General features: G+C 41.0%; 1 protein-coding gene across 1 annotated transcript; it reads right to left on the reverse strand.

Annotated features, from left to right (window-relative positions):
* Nucleotides 1-1,459: 1,459 nt before the first annotated feature.
* LOC131125217 (carboxypeptidase Z-like) lies at nucleotides 1,460-15,898 on the reverse strand. Its single transcript, XM_058066537.2, is given in 12 exon segments — nucleotides 1,460-2,033; nucleotides 3,347-3,446; nucleotides 3,531-3,583; nucleotides 3,586-3,669; nucleotides 4,138-4,273; nucleotides 4,829-4,987; nucleotides 5,087-5,248; nucleotides 5,312-5,544; nucleotides 7,668-7,895; nucleotides 13,010-13,384; nucleotides 14,945-14,974; nucleotides 15,459-15,898. Coding segments are annotated over 12 exon segments (2,004 nt in total). The 5' UTR covers nucleotides 15,556-15,898; the 3' UTR covers nucleotides 1,460-1,686.
* Between the last annotated feature and the right edge of the window lie 717 nt (nucleotides 15,899-16,615).

A 16,615-nucleotide genomic window follows, 5' to 3' on the forward strand; every position in this document is an offset into this window, starting at 1 on the left:
CCCCACCCCCCCGACGTGTCCTACCTTGTGGAGGCCCTGCAGCAGAGGGATGGTGAACATCCCAAACCCGCGGCTGCCCAACTCTCCAAATGCCCTGATGGGGGTTCAGATCAGGGATGTCGTCGATTCTATAAATAAACTTGACTTGACTTGACATCTGGGGCTCTGAAGCGCAGCACAGTGTGGCGGAGGGTGGAGGAGCATGGTCATTTGGTCCAGTCCACCACTGTGCGCAGCCAATTTGGTAATTTGGTAGACTGGGCTGTACCAAGATAGACGTGGCGGCGCATCAGGGGAGGTGTCCACATTTTCAGATCCGGCCTGATCTATTCTTGGCGCAGGCGAAGCACACCCTGTGCAGTGCTAAATGCACAGGCAGGTTTTTGTGACTAAGGGTCACATAAGTCCCCTATGTTCATGGCTGTCTCAGGCAGTCCAGGGTGTACCCCGCCTCTTGCCCGAAGACAGCTGGGATAGGCTCCAGCACCCCTGTGACCCTCGTGAGGATAAGCGGTAGAAAATGAACGATTGAATGTATATTACGAGAATGAAGTCTTAATGAAATGAAATGGGGCGGCACAGCAGTCTAGTGGTTAGCGTGCAGACCTCACAGCTAGGAGGACCAGAGTTCGATTCCACCCTCAGCCATCTCTGTGTGGAGTTTGCATGTTCTCCCCGTGCATGCGTGGGTTTTCTCCGGGTACTCCGGTTTCCTCCCACATTCCAAAAACATGCTAGGTTAATTGGTGACTCCAAATTGTCCATAGGCATGAATGTGAGTGTGAATGGTTGTTTGTCTATATGTGCCCTGTGATTGGCTGGCCACCAGTCCAGGGTGTACCCCGCCTCTTGCCCGAAGACAGCTGGGATAGGCTCCAGCACCCCCGCGACCCTTGTGAGGAATGAATGAATGAAATGAAATTTAATTTAATGAAATTAAATAAAACTAAATAAAATTAAAATTTACACTTCAGTTAAGCTGCAGTTCATCGCTATCAACTCGGGAAGAACATTTGTCAGACTGTTGGTGGGAGACTTAGTGAAAAGCTTTGCCACATTGTTGCTGCTAACATTAGCTCTTGCTGCACTCATGACTGTGCAAGCTAAACTTTAACTGCTTTGTTGGTAAGCAAACTACTCCTCATAAAGAAAGCATTTCACTGAACTTTTATCAATGGTGTTGTCGGGACGTTTTTGAAATGTAAATTTCCCTTGAATTGGACCGACAACACTCACATGCAACTTCATTTGGACGTCTCCTCCCTGCTCCTCACCTTGCCCTCCCAACTACAATGGTAGTCTACCAGCTAATGCTAACAATCCCATCCAATTACAATGTTTGACATGAGGTTGCATGGTGATTTCATGCAGTGAGCCGGCGACATTGTGGCATCAATGTGGCATGTTCTATTTCAAGTCTGTGCTATTCCCAAACACGAATTAATGGTCCACAAAAATGTGCATTAAAGACTCATCTGTGTTTATTTACAATATGAAAGAAAAAAACTAAACATACTAAAATTACTTCTAAATTGGAGTATTGTTGCCCTCTAGTGGCCAACTCATTTGTTTACCATGTACACAGTTATTGATGTAGCGAATTGTGACCCATAAATTACAAGAGAGGAATATTGTATAAAAAATGAAGAGGAAATGAACAGGAAAAGTGGTCAAAACGTTGGTCAGCTAATGACTTTTAAGCAGCCAGGTGGGCGAGGGCACACCCGGCAGGACAAAGTAGCTCCACCACCAGGGCTTCTCCACACGTTCCTCTCGGGCCGAGCTGACGTCGGCCATCAGGACGTAGCGTTCGTATTGGTTGTTGGGGTCAAAGCGGGCGTAGGCGGCAGCCTCGTCTTCCTCCAGCTGCTCTGGCTCCAGCGCCACCTTCTCCAACACGAAGTCCACCCGCCCGGCGCTGTGCATCATGGGGGGTAGCTGGACCTTCTTGGCCGCTCGTGCATAGCCCGGTGCAGACGCCGTCACGATGTGGATGCCCGGGGTGAGGAGGCGCCAGAATTCACCGTTGTCAGCTACAATTATAGGAAAATAGTAGAAAAATGACATTGTCTTATGATCATTTGAAAAAAGGAGAAGACAGAGGCTGGAGACACTCTTCCGTTCCTTTGCATCACTTGGCCTTCGAGGTGGAACATGCAAACCAGAAGTGTCCAAGGTGTGGCCCGGGGTCCATTTGCCAACTGCAGCTCATTTTTGAAATCCAATCCACTTTTAACACATGTTATGAAAAACAAAAAAATTCAAAAGTTCTGGATTTTCTGTTTTAGTTGGGAACTGATATTTTCCTAAAACTTACCTATGTTCTACTCATTACTCAAGAACGCAAAATGTTTTTTTTCTGATGAAAGACGGGGGTCTAATCTTTCTAGGTTCCATGTTTACATAACCATAGAACAGGGGTTCCCAAACTTTACCAACTCGGGGCCCACTTGAAAATCTAAAAAATCTCCGCTGCCCACCTTTGTCCTATAAACAGTACATTGACGAAATGCTGTGTTCTCAGAGCACCTAACTTAATAATAATAAAAAAATATTAAAATAATAATAATACTTATTAACTATTATTATTTATTATATATTGTATTTTATAATAATACTACTAATAATACTACTAATATTAATAATAGCACTGCTACTACTACTGCTAATATTGTTAATATTAATATTAATATTATTGCAGTACCACCACAGCCCACCAGGGGGCCGCGGCCCACACTTTGGGAATCACTGCCATAAAACATGATATTCTGTGTGTCTTGGAAGATCATTCAGTACAAAAGGGTTGAAGGGTTGTCTTTTGGGAAATGGCTGGGATTGAATTAACAATAACAATAATATTTTTTTCTTGAAATATGTCCAAAGTTCTGGATTTTCTGTTTTAGTTGGGAACTGATATTTTCCTAAAACTTACCTATGTTCTACTGATTACTAAAGAACACAAAATGTTCTTTTTTCTGATGAAAGACGGGCGTCTAATCTTTCTTTTGGTAGGTTCCATGTTTATATAACCATAGAACAGGGGTTCCCAAACCTTACCAACTCAGGGCCCACTTGAAAATATAAAAAATGTCTGCTGCCCACCTTTGAATTAAATAATTGATTGAATTGATAATAACAATATTTTTTTATTGAAATATGTCTAACTTGTAAGCATGTCAGCATGCGTGGGCAAGTTGCAGTCTTTCATTCTTCACTATGTGGGCCTCATATGGTTACGCACTTCATGAAGGTTTTACTGTGGCCACAGTTTGACCCTGGAACTGACTAATTCTATTCCCATTATTTCCTATTGTAACAAAAAAGCCAATTTTGAATGAACTCTTACCTGTAGTGATGTCATGGCGTATTCCTCGTACCGATATCCTGGCGCCTTTTATGCCATTTCCCTCCACATCTTTCACAATGCCTTTGATGCCTCTGTGGGCCTGAAGAAGATAGATCACATGATGTCACAGTGGCAAAACAATAGAACATTTAAAAACAGCAAGGAAGAAAAAGTGATCACGAACCGCTTCTATGAAGGACAGCATGGCTTCCTGGTTCTCGTGCCAGCTGATGAACAGTCCTCCTCGGGGGGAAATTTCTCACATCCCAACTCCATTGTCAGCTCGAAGCAGTTGGTGTGGAGATAGTTGAAGTCTTGCATCCCTGATTTAACAAAAAATTGCTGTAATATGATGAAAAACAACCTGCCTCTTGGGATAGCCTCCAGCATACCCCAGCCACTCTTCGGCATAGAAAATGATGGATGGATGGATGGATGGATGGATGGATGGACAGATGATGAGTTTTGAATTGTGTTATATATTTTTTGTTTTCATACTGTTACAAAAATGACCTGATTTACATAACTTTACAATATTTTCTCAAAAAAATAGCACCCAATTTTTTATTCCAACTTTGTACCATACTATGATGATGAGGGCCGCACTTTATTGTAAATAGAAATGTTAAAATATTTTTGTATTGCAACCTTTTTCCCATAAACTCTGCCATTTACCAAAAAACATGACTATATGATGAATATACATTTATTTCGGCTATCATTGGCAGCTTTTTTACGAAAGAAATGAACCGGCATTTAGAGATTAGCTTTGGCTCCCTCTAGCGGCTCACCTCCTGCATTGCTGGACCACTGTGCTCCGTTCACGGTTCCCTTCTGGCTGTGAGTGTGAGCTGATCCACAAGGAACATTCCCGGTGTGCATGCCTTCATGGGTGCTTGCGTAGGTTCTTGCCAGAAATTTAAACACCTTGACAATGAAATATGTTTTTTTAATTGAAAATTTGAATATAGAGAGAACTTGGTTTCAAGATCCAGTCTATCACGTGCAGGCATAAATGGTTTGGCTCTTTAGTGGTGTCAGTGACGGTCGTTACATACAATGGCGTGGGACCCCTGGCCTCCGATGATGGTAGTTTGGGTGGGATCCCCTTTGTTAGCATTGTTAGCATGTTAAAATAATATACAGATTTAAGCCCTACGTCATCTCTGGTTAAAGCACGCCCGCCTCCGGTTTATGCCGCACATACTCAGAGTAGGGTGAATAAATAAAGATAGTGATGTACTCGCTCATCCCTAGTGGTTAGAGTCAGGTACATAGGTGCGTTCCTCATTACCTACTGTCATTTTGTGTACCTTGCTATAAAGTGTTACCATTACTACTTTCTACTCTGAAAAAATTGAAATGATTTTCTCAAAATGACAACCGTAATCATGTAAGTTTTGTAGGTTTTCCTAAACGATAGAACATTTGTCACAATGTTTCTGGAAAAAACGCTGACATTCCGTCATTTTTGCCGCTTACCTTGTCGTCTGGCGTAGGAGAGAAGAGATTAAGATCCAACGGGTGCTTGGAGCGATCGTATGGGTATGACACCACCAGATCTCCTCCGTGGAAGTTAGCAGACAGCACGAATGGGATCGATCTGATCCATTTCATCACAGCGTACGTCTCGGGCGCTACCTTTTTGAAGGCATTAAAAAAACAAAGTTATCCAGTCTATAAACATATAAAATCAATGCAGTGATTGATAATGATGATAGCCGGACACCCCCCCTGTACCTTTCCAAACCAGTAATGGTCAGGTATGGGGATGTGGTCTGTACGGTAAGTCTTTTGCCGACGTCGACTGTACACAATGGAGGTCAAGTCAGGGAAGTTTCGGTTCAGGTCAATGTTCTGGGCGTTGTTTCGGCCGACGTTGGAGGACACATATCTATGACCCTGACAAATTTACAAACAAACAATCAGCGGTGATGAATATGCCATTTTCCTTGAAAAACACACCTCTTCATCATCATCGCTGCCGCTCCTTTCGTTTTGTCCGGACACTGCAAGCTCGTAGCCGTCGGGGTTGATGGAGGGCAGGATGTGGATGCGGGTAGTGTTGATGAGGGTCTGGATGCGTTCGTTTCCAAGACGATATTCTGAACACAGGTGCTGAGCCAGGTATATGAGCATCTGGCGTCCTACGACCTCGTCACCATGAATGTTGGCCACAAACTTCATCTCTGGCTCCACTACAGGAAATATGTAACATCACATAAATATTAAGGCTTTCTTCTTCTAATGAACAGTACAATGTAGGGCTGTCAGGAGAACTTCTGTCACAAGATCCCACAAGATATTTCTGGAAAAGCGACATTCATGTTCTACTGCTTATCCTCACGAGGGTCTCGGGCTTGCTGGAGCCTATCCCAGCTGTCTTCAGGGGACAGGCGGGGTACCTGGATTGGTGCCTAGTCAATCACAGGGCACATACAGACAAACAACCATTCACACTCACATTCCTACCTATGGACAATTTGGAGTCGCCAATTAACCTAGCATGTTTTTGGAATGTGGGTGGAAGCCGGAGTACCCGGAGAAAACCCACGCATGCGCGAACATGCAAACTTTGGGTGGAATTGAACTTGGGTCTCTTAACTGCCTGACCTGCACTCTAACCACTCGACAACCGTGCAGCCCAGACTTAAACCATTCATTCATTTTCTACCGCTTTTCCTCACGAGGGTCGCGGGGTGCTGGAGCCTATCCCAGCTGTCTTCGGGCGAGAGGCGGGGTACACCCTGGGCTGGTCGCCAGCCAATCACAGGGCACATATAGACAAACAACCATTCACACTCACATTCATACCTATGGACAATTTGGAGTGGCCAATTAACCTAGCATGTTTTTGGAATGTGGGAGGAAACCGGAGTACCCGGAGAAAACCCACGCATGCACGGGGAGAACATGCAAACTCCACACAGAGATGGCCGAGGGCGGATTTGAACCCTGGTCTCCTAGCTGTTAGGTCTGTGCGCTAACCACTCAACCGCCGTGCCACAGACTTAAACCATTAACCATTAAATGCTTTACACACACCATAAACCTTGCAATGCAACCTGCACGCAGTGTTCACAGCATCACTCACTCACTACTTGTGACCGTTTTCTTTCATCAGCGTTCAACAGCTGTATTAACTCATTCAATACCAAAATCATATTTATACTATTTTATTAACCCAAGCGCCCGATCCCAACAATGTATTTTTAACGCAGGTTTACATGAGAGGCGAAAAGAGGTGATGATGCAACTCCCCACTAAAGCATTAACACGACAAATCAAATTTGAGCAATAAAAACGGCCACAAGGTGGCAGAAGGAGGAAGTATGAGAGCGTGGAGGAGTGTAGCATGCAAAAGGTTGTGTGTGAAAATGTAGGCAAATTTAAATGCAAGCACACGCACACACATGCACGCACACAAATAGTTCAGTTCCAAATGTGAAAATTGTCAATAGTTCATGGTGTTATATTTGTAAACATATTGGTGTTTATGTTGTTATTGTTTTTTACATATTTGAGCTGTCACAAAAGCAAACCTTTGGGCGCAGGGACCATTTTTATTTTATTTATTTTCAGTTTTTTTATTTGCCCACAGGAGAATACATTTGTAAAATTGTGAGGAAGAATTAGGTTATTTTAATAGCTTACAGTTAAAATATATTTATAAAATATATAAAATATATTTATAAAATATATTTAAATGTAATAGTTTATGTTTTTTTTTAAAAAGGGGACCTATGATGCTTTTTCCACTTTTCTGACCTATAAATGTAGTTAGAAATTTCAGATAATGAGGTTTGGGCATTTGGAAGTGAGCCCTGAAAGAAGTTTGGGATGTCACAGAGGACTGGACTTCCTTATATGGGCGTGGCTGTAAGGCAGATCAGCTCTCTATATATTAAAACAGACTTGTTTTCGCGGGAAGCACAAACTCCAAAGAAATACAGTGGAATAGGTGCAGATTCTGGAAGATCTTGAAAGCTTTGTGTGCTGGTTGTGGTGTGTAGCTGCTCTATAGGAGACAAATGAAAAACAAAACAAAATAAAGTTGTCATTTTTGTAAAATATGGTTGGGGAAAACGTCATAATATAGGAATAAAGTCAAAATATTATGGCCATAATATTCCGAAAAGAAAATTTATGAAGATTATGTAAAAAAAGTTGAACTATTTCGTAAATTTAAAAAAGAACAGCAACAATGGGAAAAAAGAGCAAAGTTGGGCCCCTGTGTCCTTTGATTTGAGTGTGTGTGGCCTTGGCTGTGTTGTACATTTCCATCCACATTGATACTAAAATATTGATCTATCAGTCTTACATAATTCGTGTTGTCCGGGGTTGTCGGAGAACTCGATGACCAGCATCTCCCTGCCCTCCATGCTGTGGCCGATGCTGTATGTGTTGGCAATGTCGGCACATTCCTGCTGGGTTTTCTTCAGGATGCTGTTCATCTGAGCGTTGGAGTGATACGTGAACTTGATCTTCAGGGCCGCCTCCACTGGCGGAACGTCCAGCAGGAAGTAATCATCATAGCCGTCCGACTGCGCTGCAAAAAAAAAATAAAAAGCCACAAGACAAGTTTGAATAGTTGAAGAGCAGCCAAAGTTTAGGAACAACCAAAGGCAATAAGAGCTGAGAAAGCACAACAGCTGAGACTCGCTGTTATTTTTGGATTCACACTCATTATTTTGTAACACCACCGTAAACCAGGTTTTGGAGTCATTTCCTTCTTCTAACGTCCCTTTCCTGCTGGCTCCATTCCTGTTGCCCAGGACTATGACTCCAATGAGAGTTGGCTCCTATCCTACCGAACCGAACAACCCCGTTTGGTCTCCTAATACTGATTTCTGAGTAGTTATCAGTCAAACTTCCTGTTCTGGCTTCTGACTTCCAGTTCTTGCAGATAAGTTTTTCCTGTTCCTACAGCAGAGTTACTCTACCAGCGAGGGCCACATGGTGAACAATGAAAGGATGCAACTTTGCCACTTTGATACTTTTTACAACAAGGTATAATGCTGTAATGCTGTGATGGTAATGGTGTAATGGTAATGGTACTGCTGTAAATGCTGTAATGGTGTAATGCATTACGCCCGCATGGAACGCAAGGTCTTTTGCAAGGGACGTGTTGGCTGGACAAACCACGCGACATCCCAGCAGCCTCACATTTGGTGTGTGGTACACACGTTCCACTCACAGGTTGTACGTTGGATGTGCCCTGATCTTACTCAACCATTGTCACCACAACTAAAATCTCCACCAAAAAAAGCCACAAAAAAGTAGCAACCTGGGAAACACCAAAATCATACATCCGGCCGTGACCCAGGCTGATGCTAACCAATGGGTACTGACGCTAACCAAGGTTTACCAATGCTAACCAGGGTTAGGGTTAGGGTTAGGGTTAGGGTTAAGGTTAGGGGTGAAGGAGGTCTTGATAGTTGCTAGGGTTAGGGTTAGGGGTTAGGGTTACGGTTACGGTTAGGGTTGAGTTAGGCTTAGGGTTAGGGTTAGGGCAATTGGGCAAAAACATCCGTATATCGGGAACCGGACGTCGTGTCGGGAGTGGTCTCAATGGAAAGCTCGGGGTCGAATTAGAGTTGACGGAAGTCGCTTCCGTCTCGATACGAGCTACCGTTGGTGAGTAATAGGCGAAAAACGCGTCCTCCATTGACATTGCATGGTGGGAGTTGCAGTATGTAGGAATGACCACCAACCCTAACCCTGACTTTTGAGTCATTCATTTTCTACCGCTTAGCCTCACAAGGGTTGCCGGGGTCCCAGTTGTCTTCGGGCGAAAGGCGGGGTACACTGGACTGGTGGCCAGCCAATCACAGGGCACATATACGTAGACAAACAACCATTCACACTCACATTCATACCTATGGACAATTTGGAGTCGTCAATTAACCTAGCATGTTTTTGGAATGTGGGAGGAAACTGTAGTCCACGGAGAAAACTCCACACAGAGATGGCCGAGGGTGGAATTGAACCCGGGTCTCCTAGCTGTGAGGTCTGCGCGCCGTACAGCCCACTTTTGTGTCATTTCCAGTCTAAATGTCTGTTCCTCCAGGAGGATTGTCTCGTTCAGCCATTAGATCCGTGACAGGGATGCTTTGAGTTAAAATGTTTGTTTTTTGGAATGTTCCTTGCAACCATCTGGTTTGCACGCACTCTCATCTGGCATGGAAGTCGTGGAATGTCATATCCTCTCCATCTCTCTCCCTTTAGACTCTTTGGTGTGTTATTTCATTGGATAACATCTTTTTTTGCTTTGTTTGCATTCACTGAGCCTCTGGAAACAATCATAGTGTGTCGCAGGATGCTAGCATGACAGTCAGATAAAAGTTGTTTTTTTTTTTTTTAGAAAGTTCCAGTGTGATTTTATAACAAGAATAAATTTGTAATGTTACGTGAAAAAAGTTCAACTTTGAAGATGTAGGAGATGTGGCAAGTCTTTCCTTCCTGTAGCTGTCAGGCTCTATAATAAAAATTGCTCCAAAACATTCTGTACAATAACTGTGCGATTAACCGTGTAATAAACTGTGCAATAACCATGAAATAGTGTAAACTTGGTCAACTTATATATAGTTTATATAACTTCTAATTTGGATTTTTGTATTACGAGAAGTCTATCACTATTTTAAAAATGCATTTTGTATATACCGTATTTTCTGGACTATAAGTCGCTCCGGAGTATAAGTCGCACAAGGCCAAAAATGCATTCGGTCGAAAAAAACCTTTAAGTTGCACTGGAGTATGAGTAATTTATAGGTAATTTATTTTACAAACTACTTGACCAAAACAGACATTACGTCCTCTTGGAAGGCAAGTTCTAACAATAAAAAATAGAGAACAGGCCTAATAGGTGTAAGATATGCTAACACAATGGTTATTCAGCTACAGGAAAAATAAACAGAAACAGAAAATGTGTCCAGTGTTGATGTAACATAAACAGTTTTTTCATTTATAAGTCGCTCTGGAGTATAAGGCGAACGAACAACCAAGCAATTAAAAAAGTGTGACTTATAGTCCGAAAAATACGGTATAAAATATGTACACTACCGCTCAAAAGTTTAGGATCACTTGGAATTTTTTTTGGCCAGTCTGCGATATGGCTTTTTCTTGGAAGTCCAGCATCCTGAAGTCGCCGCTTCACTGTTGATACTGACACTGTTGTTTGACCGGTACTATTTAGTGCAGCTGCCAGGTGCCGACCTGTGAGTCTTAAACTACACACTCTCAGATATTTGTCTTCTAGCACAGTTGTGCATCGTTTTTCTGTCCTTGTTAGACCCAGTTTGTGCTGCTCTCTGAAGTGAGTAGTTAACAGCATGGTAAGAGATTTTAGTTTTAGTTTAGATTTTTAGATGGGTTTTCTAATAAAATGATGAACTTGGATTAGCAGCCATACCAGGAGATTGATGCAGAGGACTGATAGTTGTTGATAATAGGCCTCTATACAAAAATGGAGATCATTCTTTGAAAATCATCTGATTCATTTTAATTGTTTGTGAAATGCAACAAAGAAATTTGTAAGTGATCCCAAACTTTTGAGCGGTAGTGTATGTATAAATATATATATACATATGTATATACATATATATATATATATATACACAGTAAAGTCTCGTTATATCGATATCGGTTATATCGATAGTACTGCTTATTACGATACTATTTTCATTTCCCGGCAAATTTCTAATCTTTTATGATATAATTAGTTCCGGTTAGTACGATACCCGGTTATTACGATAATCCGGTTACTACGATGCCCTTTTCATCTCCCGCCAGCCAATTTGGTCTGCTTATATCGATACAAAAGCAGCTTAAAGCTGAATCAATATTTGCTTAAGGATTTCAATACCAGCATTAACGAAATCTGTAAACGGCGTATTGTTTGATTTTCGGCTACACCGTTTCGGCTTTTCCACCGACGGTAATTAGAGGATTACAGGTAATTAATATGAGGTAAGTATTAAACAATCTTTTGAAGTAAAGGAGTAAATATTTGTATAATTTAGAGGGAAGATTCAGTGAATAGACTTAGTGTTTTCATGACGAGGATGACGAGGATGATGAGGATGAAGAACCAACTGACATAGCATACACACCTATTCCAACGAAGACACAAGCGTACAAATACATGTATTTAATTGTGTTGTATTCAGATATCTTTTTATCGCTTGCAATAATCACTGTTTTTCATATGTACATGCTGGCGTTCGTGGTTTCTCTCGTGTGTATAGAACAATGTCGAGTGCATTATTGCCCACTTTTAATGCAGTTCGGCGCAGGATCGGATATATCAATAGTCCGGTTATATCGATATTTTTTCCGACTCCCGAGAATATCGATATAACGAGACTTTACTGTATATATATGTATATATATATATATGTATATATACATATATACGTATATATACACATATATATGTATATATATATATATATATATTTATATATGTACATATATATGGTATCCTCCCTCACTGATCAGGTGTATGCCCCACCTACACTGTCCGGTTTCTCTTTGTATATATAGTTGGCTTTAGTTATTTATATATATTTTGGTTAGTGTTTTAATTATATTTGTTTGCCGTTTAAGTGCCACTTTAGTTAGTTAGTTTTTCATTTAGAAGTAATTTGTTTTGTTCCTAATTTCTCACCAGTTTCTCCTTTTTTTGAGGTGATTGGTCAGGGCACCAACATGGAGGCGCACCCATGTGAGTGCAGGCCAGAGGCTGATCCTTAATTAGACTCTTCCAAGTGCCACCTGGAGGAGGGGGGGGGGGTTGACTGGGTGGTAGTTCGGGAATCTAAGTTGTTAGGTGTACTTGAGTGTTTATATATATATATATATATACACAGGAAGTGACACTTCAGTGTGGGACTTTTGAAGGACTTGTAATATAACAGGGTGTTATGAATGTAAATAGGGTACGTTTTGGACGTATTGCCTCGCCCTCTCATTGGGAACTATGGTTGGCCCTTCACAGGTAAAAGGGGGCTGGGTGAATTGTTGGGAGAGGCCTGTTGTGTGTGTGCTGGGGGGGGGCGGGGGGCGGGGGGGAATACTGCTGCACTGTCTTGCGAAATAAACTCGAAGAGCTCTCAAGCCCATGTCTGGTGTACATTTCAGCTGCTATGGCTATCCCGGGCTAGTAAGAGGCCATTGTTTTCCAACTCAAAATCTTACACATATATAAATATATATAATATAAGATAATGAATATAAGACTCATTCATTCAAGTGAAACTCAGGTACAATATGTGCAATACTACATTTTGTTTACTGAAATTCCACATTTTGGTGACTGCAATTCTACATTTTGTTACTATACAGGTTATTGTTTTTGACTGCAATTCTACATTTTGATTACTGCATAGGTTATTGTTTTTGATATACATATATTTACACTTATTTTTTATTCTTATTACTGCCACTTTTATATTTATATTGTTATTCCTTGTTTAATTTGTATACTTTTCCTTATTCTTATTTTTACTTTCTACAAAATGCACCGTGGAGTTGCACTCAAATTTCATTGTATGCAGTACAATGACATTTTTTCGACCTAATTATGCATTTTTATATATATATTTTTATATATTTTTTTTGGATTATTCTTTGACCATTATGCAAATAAATTTGTCATATCACCTTTGAGGTCCTTTATCGGGTCGTAACATCCTTCTTCCTCCCCCACAAAGAAGCGATCACAGTCCAGGAAGTAAGGCCAGGCCATCTCGATGCCTTCGAAGGCGTGGACGCACCTTTTCCGCGCCGCCTCGCATACGGAGCGACAGGGCTTCACCACCTTGTCCTTCTCGCAGCGTGGCGCTAACACGGAGCAGCCTAGCATGCGGATATCGGGGTTGCATTCTCCGCCCAGCAGAGACTCGACGACGCTCATGAGGAGGTACTCCACTCCGCTCTCTGCCTCTTGGCGAGTGCTGTGGCCCAGGATGTTTGGGAACAGGGTCTGGGAGTACGGCATGTCTTCACAGTACGACAGCTGTATATCCATGCACTTGGCTGCAACAGGAAATATTTAAAGACGTGTTTATCAAATGTCTAAAACAAAAAACATGCTGTTTTTTTGTTCATGCTGATGTATGTTTGTCACACTTCAGACCATCAAATAAATGTAAATATTAGTCCATGACAACACAACTCAACACAAAATGCAGTTTTGAAATAAAACTTTTTACTTTTAGCATGGCTAGCATGCCAACATTAGCATTCCAGCATTTTTGCAATTTTCATGAATATACACTTAAGTAGACAGCACTATCATGTTAGGTGTTAGCATGCTAACATGAGCATTTTACACTAACACTAACATTTACAACATTTTCAGATGTAGGCACTTATACAAACAGCACTATTATGCTAAGTGTTTGCATGCTAATGTTAGCAATCCTAGCATTCTTCGTGATTTCATTAATATGAACTAAAGCAGACACAAACATTTGTAGCATTTTCAGATGTAGGCACTTATACAACAAGCACTATCATGCTAGGTGTTTACATGCTAACATTAGCATGTTACACTAACATTTATAACATTTTCATATGTAGGCACTTATACAAACAGCCTTATTATGCTAGGTGTTTGCATGCTAATGTTAGCATTGCTAGCATGCTAACATGAGCTTCCAAGCATTCTTTGTGATTTCATTAATATGACCTTAAGCAGACACTAACATTTATAGCATTTTCAGATGTAGGCACTTATACAAACAGCATTATCATGCTAGGTGTTAGCATGCTACAATTAGCAAGTTACACTAACACTAACATTCATAACATTTTCAGATGTAGGCATTTATACAAACAGCATTATTATGCTAGGTGTTTGCATGCTAATGTTAGCATTGCTAGCATGCTAACATGAGCTTCCTAGCATTTTTCGTGATTTCATTAATATGAACTTAAGCAGACACTAACATTTATAGCATTTTCAGATGTAGGCCCTTATACAAACAGCATTATCATGCTAGGTGTTAGCATTGTAACATTAGCATGTTAGCACTATCATGCTAGGTATTATATTGCCAATGCACGTTAGCAATGCTAACGTTAACATTATATATGAACTTAACACACTTGGTGTTATTATGCTAGGTGTTAGCATTCTAGCAATATTATTTTCTCATCTCTGTCGAAGTCTGCCATCAAACACAAACTCTATGTTGCTCTAGTTGACATGGGCTCTGTGGAATCAATGTGCCCATGATGAAAGTTTTGACAATGCTTAAAATGACCAAAATATGGCAACATCTTGTAAGTATGTGACTTGAAAATACTACGGTGGCCCCGGTTTGACTTTGGAACAGATGGCTTGTGACATGTTTAAGTCCAATAATTCATGCATATCCTGCATTTAATTCCTCATCAGGCTGGCTGTGTGGGGAAATTAGACTGTGAATATTTCATATGGCAGCCATGGATCATCTAAAAATACACATGCTTGCTTTTATGGCTCACATTCCATTAGGTTGAGTTATGTTAGAAAAAAAAAAGTTTGATTCTGCCAGGACTGGAACGCAGAGGCAGTTTTCCGCAGAATTGCAAAGTGAAGACTTTACTTACGTTTTTCTTCCACTATTGGCCTGCAGTGCCCTGGAAGACAGTCAAGCGTTAGCACCATTGGAAGACACATCATATTCAACAACAACAATCAAAAGAATTACATCATTAATTTAACTCTATGCCTTTGGCTCCTAATTACACTTAAAAAAATATGAGGCTGAAGACTGTTGTTGATATATTTCCACACAGGGTCAAAATGGCATATTTTGACCCTGGAACAGATTATTTCTAACAAAATCATAACAAGACCACGTTTAATCTCAATTAAAAAACAAAACGCATTTAATAATACTATGTACGGATGTGTAAATAAATCACTATTTTAGAATTGTTTTTTAAATACATAAAAGTAAAACTGGGTAATGTAATGTAAAAACGTAGATAAAAGAGCACAATTGGGAACGAAAACCAAAAACTGTTGCTGAGCCCCTAAAACGGAAAAAGCAAAGTAAAGGGGTGTCTTTAATAACTTTTAAAGGTGCAAGATGACATTTAGCACATTTAGAACATTTACCTCGAATCCCTGCGTCACATCTTGGAGGTGAAGCTGCGGCAACACTTAGCATGAGCAGCAACATGAAAAGGATTCTTTTCCAGCGTCGATCTTCCATGGCGATGTGCCGGCGCCTGGTGCACACGCATAAGCACAAGCAGGCACGCAGACTGCGTATATTTACACCCAAATATGACACGATCCAGATCCAGCTTGCAACTTCTGCTTGCACTGCCCTCCCTTCCACTTTGGCTGCGTCTTTATTAGAAGCTTTTCGGCGCTTGAGATCAAATTACGAAAATGTGGAAATTTTGTACTTGTGAGGCGTAGAGGTATCTTCTTGGGTTGAAATACGTTACACCAAGTTTGAAAAAAAAGCCTTTTACCCTGTTGGAGCCCTGTTGTTGACATACAAGTAACTTTAATTCCATAAAAAGTCCGACGTTTGGACCACTTTGACATAGTTCACGTGACACTCATCGGCCAATAGGAGCGTCGCAAGCACGTGCATCTGTATTGGCGTTCTTTCCCAACAAAATGAAAATTTCAAATGTAAGAAAGCTCTTAACCGTTTAAGTATTTTTTTCATTGAATAGAGTTGATTTATTTCAGACGAGTCCTGTTTGATATATTGGTATTTTAGTGGTATTTACTGGACTTCTTCCTCAGGCTACACTACACTACAGCATACAGGAGGGCACTAGCCACCAAGGTCTGGTAGAAGGTCTTGCATGCGTTGAAGGACACCAGCCTTCTGAGGGGGTCTGATTTGGGGGGCTTTAGGATCTCATCTCTGGTGTTTCCATACAATGCAGTCTTGATGGCCTCATCACAATGCCACCAGGGGGGATGTGGACTTGTTTTACAGAGCGGTGAATCTATTTGTTTTGATGAAGTGATGGCCAATTCTAAATAAACCAACCAAGAATCAAGTTTAGCTGTGGTTCCAAACATAATATACGTAGGTGTTTTTACTCACTTTCTGACCCCCTTCGAGGTTATGTCATAAGACAAAAACACAAAAAATATGAATAAACTTTCATCTATGTACTTTTAGTGAACTTCTCGGACTGAACATTGACTAAAAAGCTTGCCAATGACACTACAATGCATATTGGTGTGTATGTTTTGATGAAACCATAACTATAATGAAAATATATGATAAATTAATGGTCTTT

Source organism: Doryrhamphus excisus, linkage group LG2 (genome assembly GCF_037039965.1).
Source record: "Doryrhamphus excisus strain RoL-2023G ecotype Guam linkage group LG2, RoL_Dexc_Guam_v1.1, whole genome shotgun sequence".
Lineage (NCBI taxonomy): Eukaryota > Metazoa > Chordata > Actinopteri > Syngnathiformes > Syngnathidae > Doryrhamphus > Doryrhamphus excisus.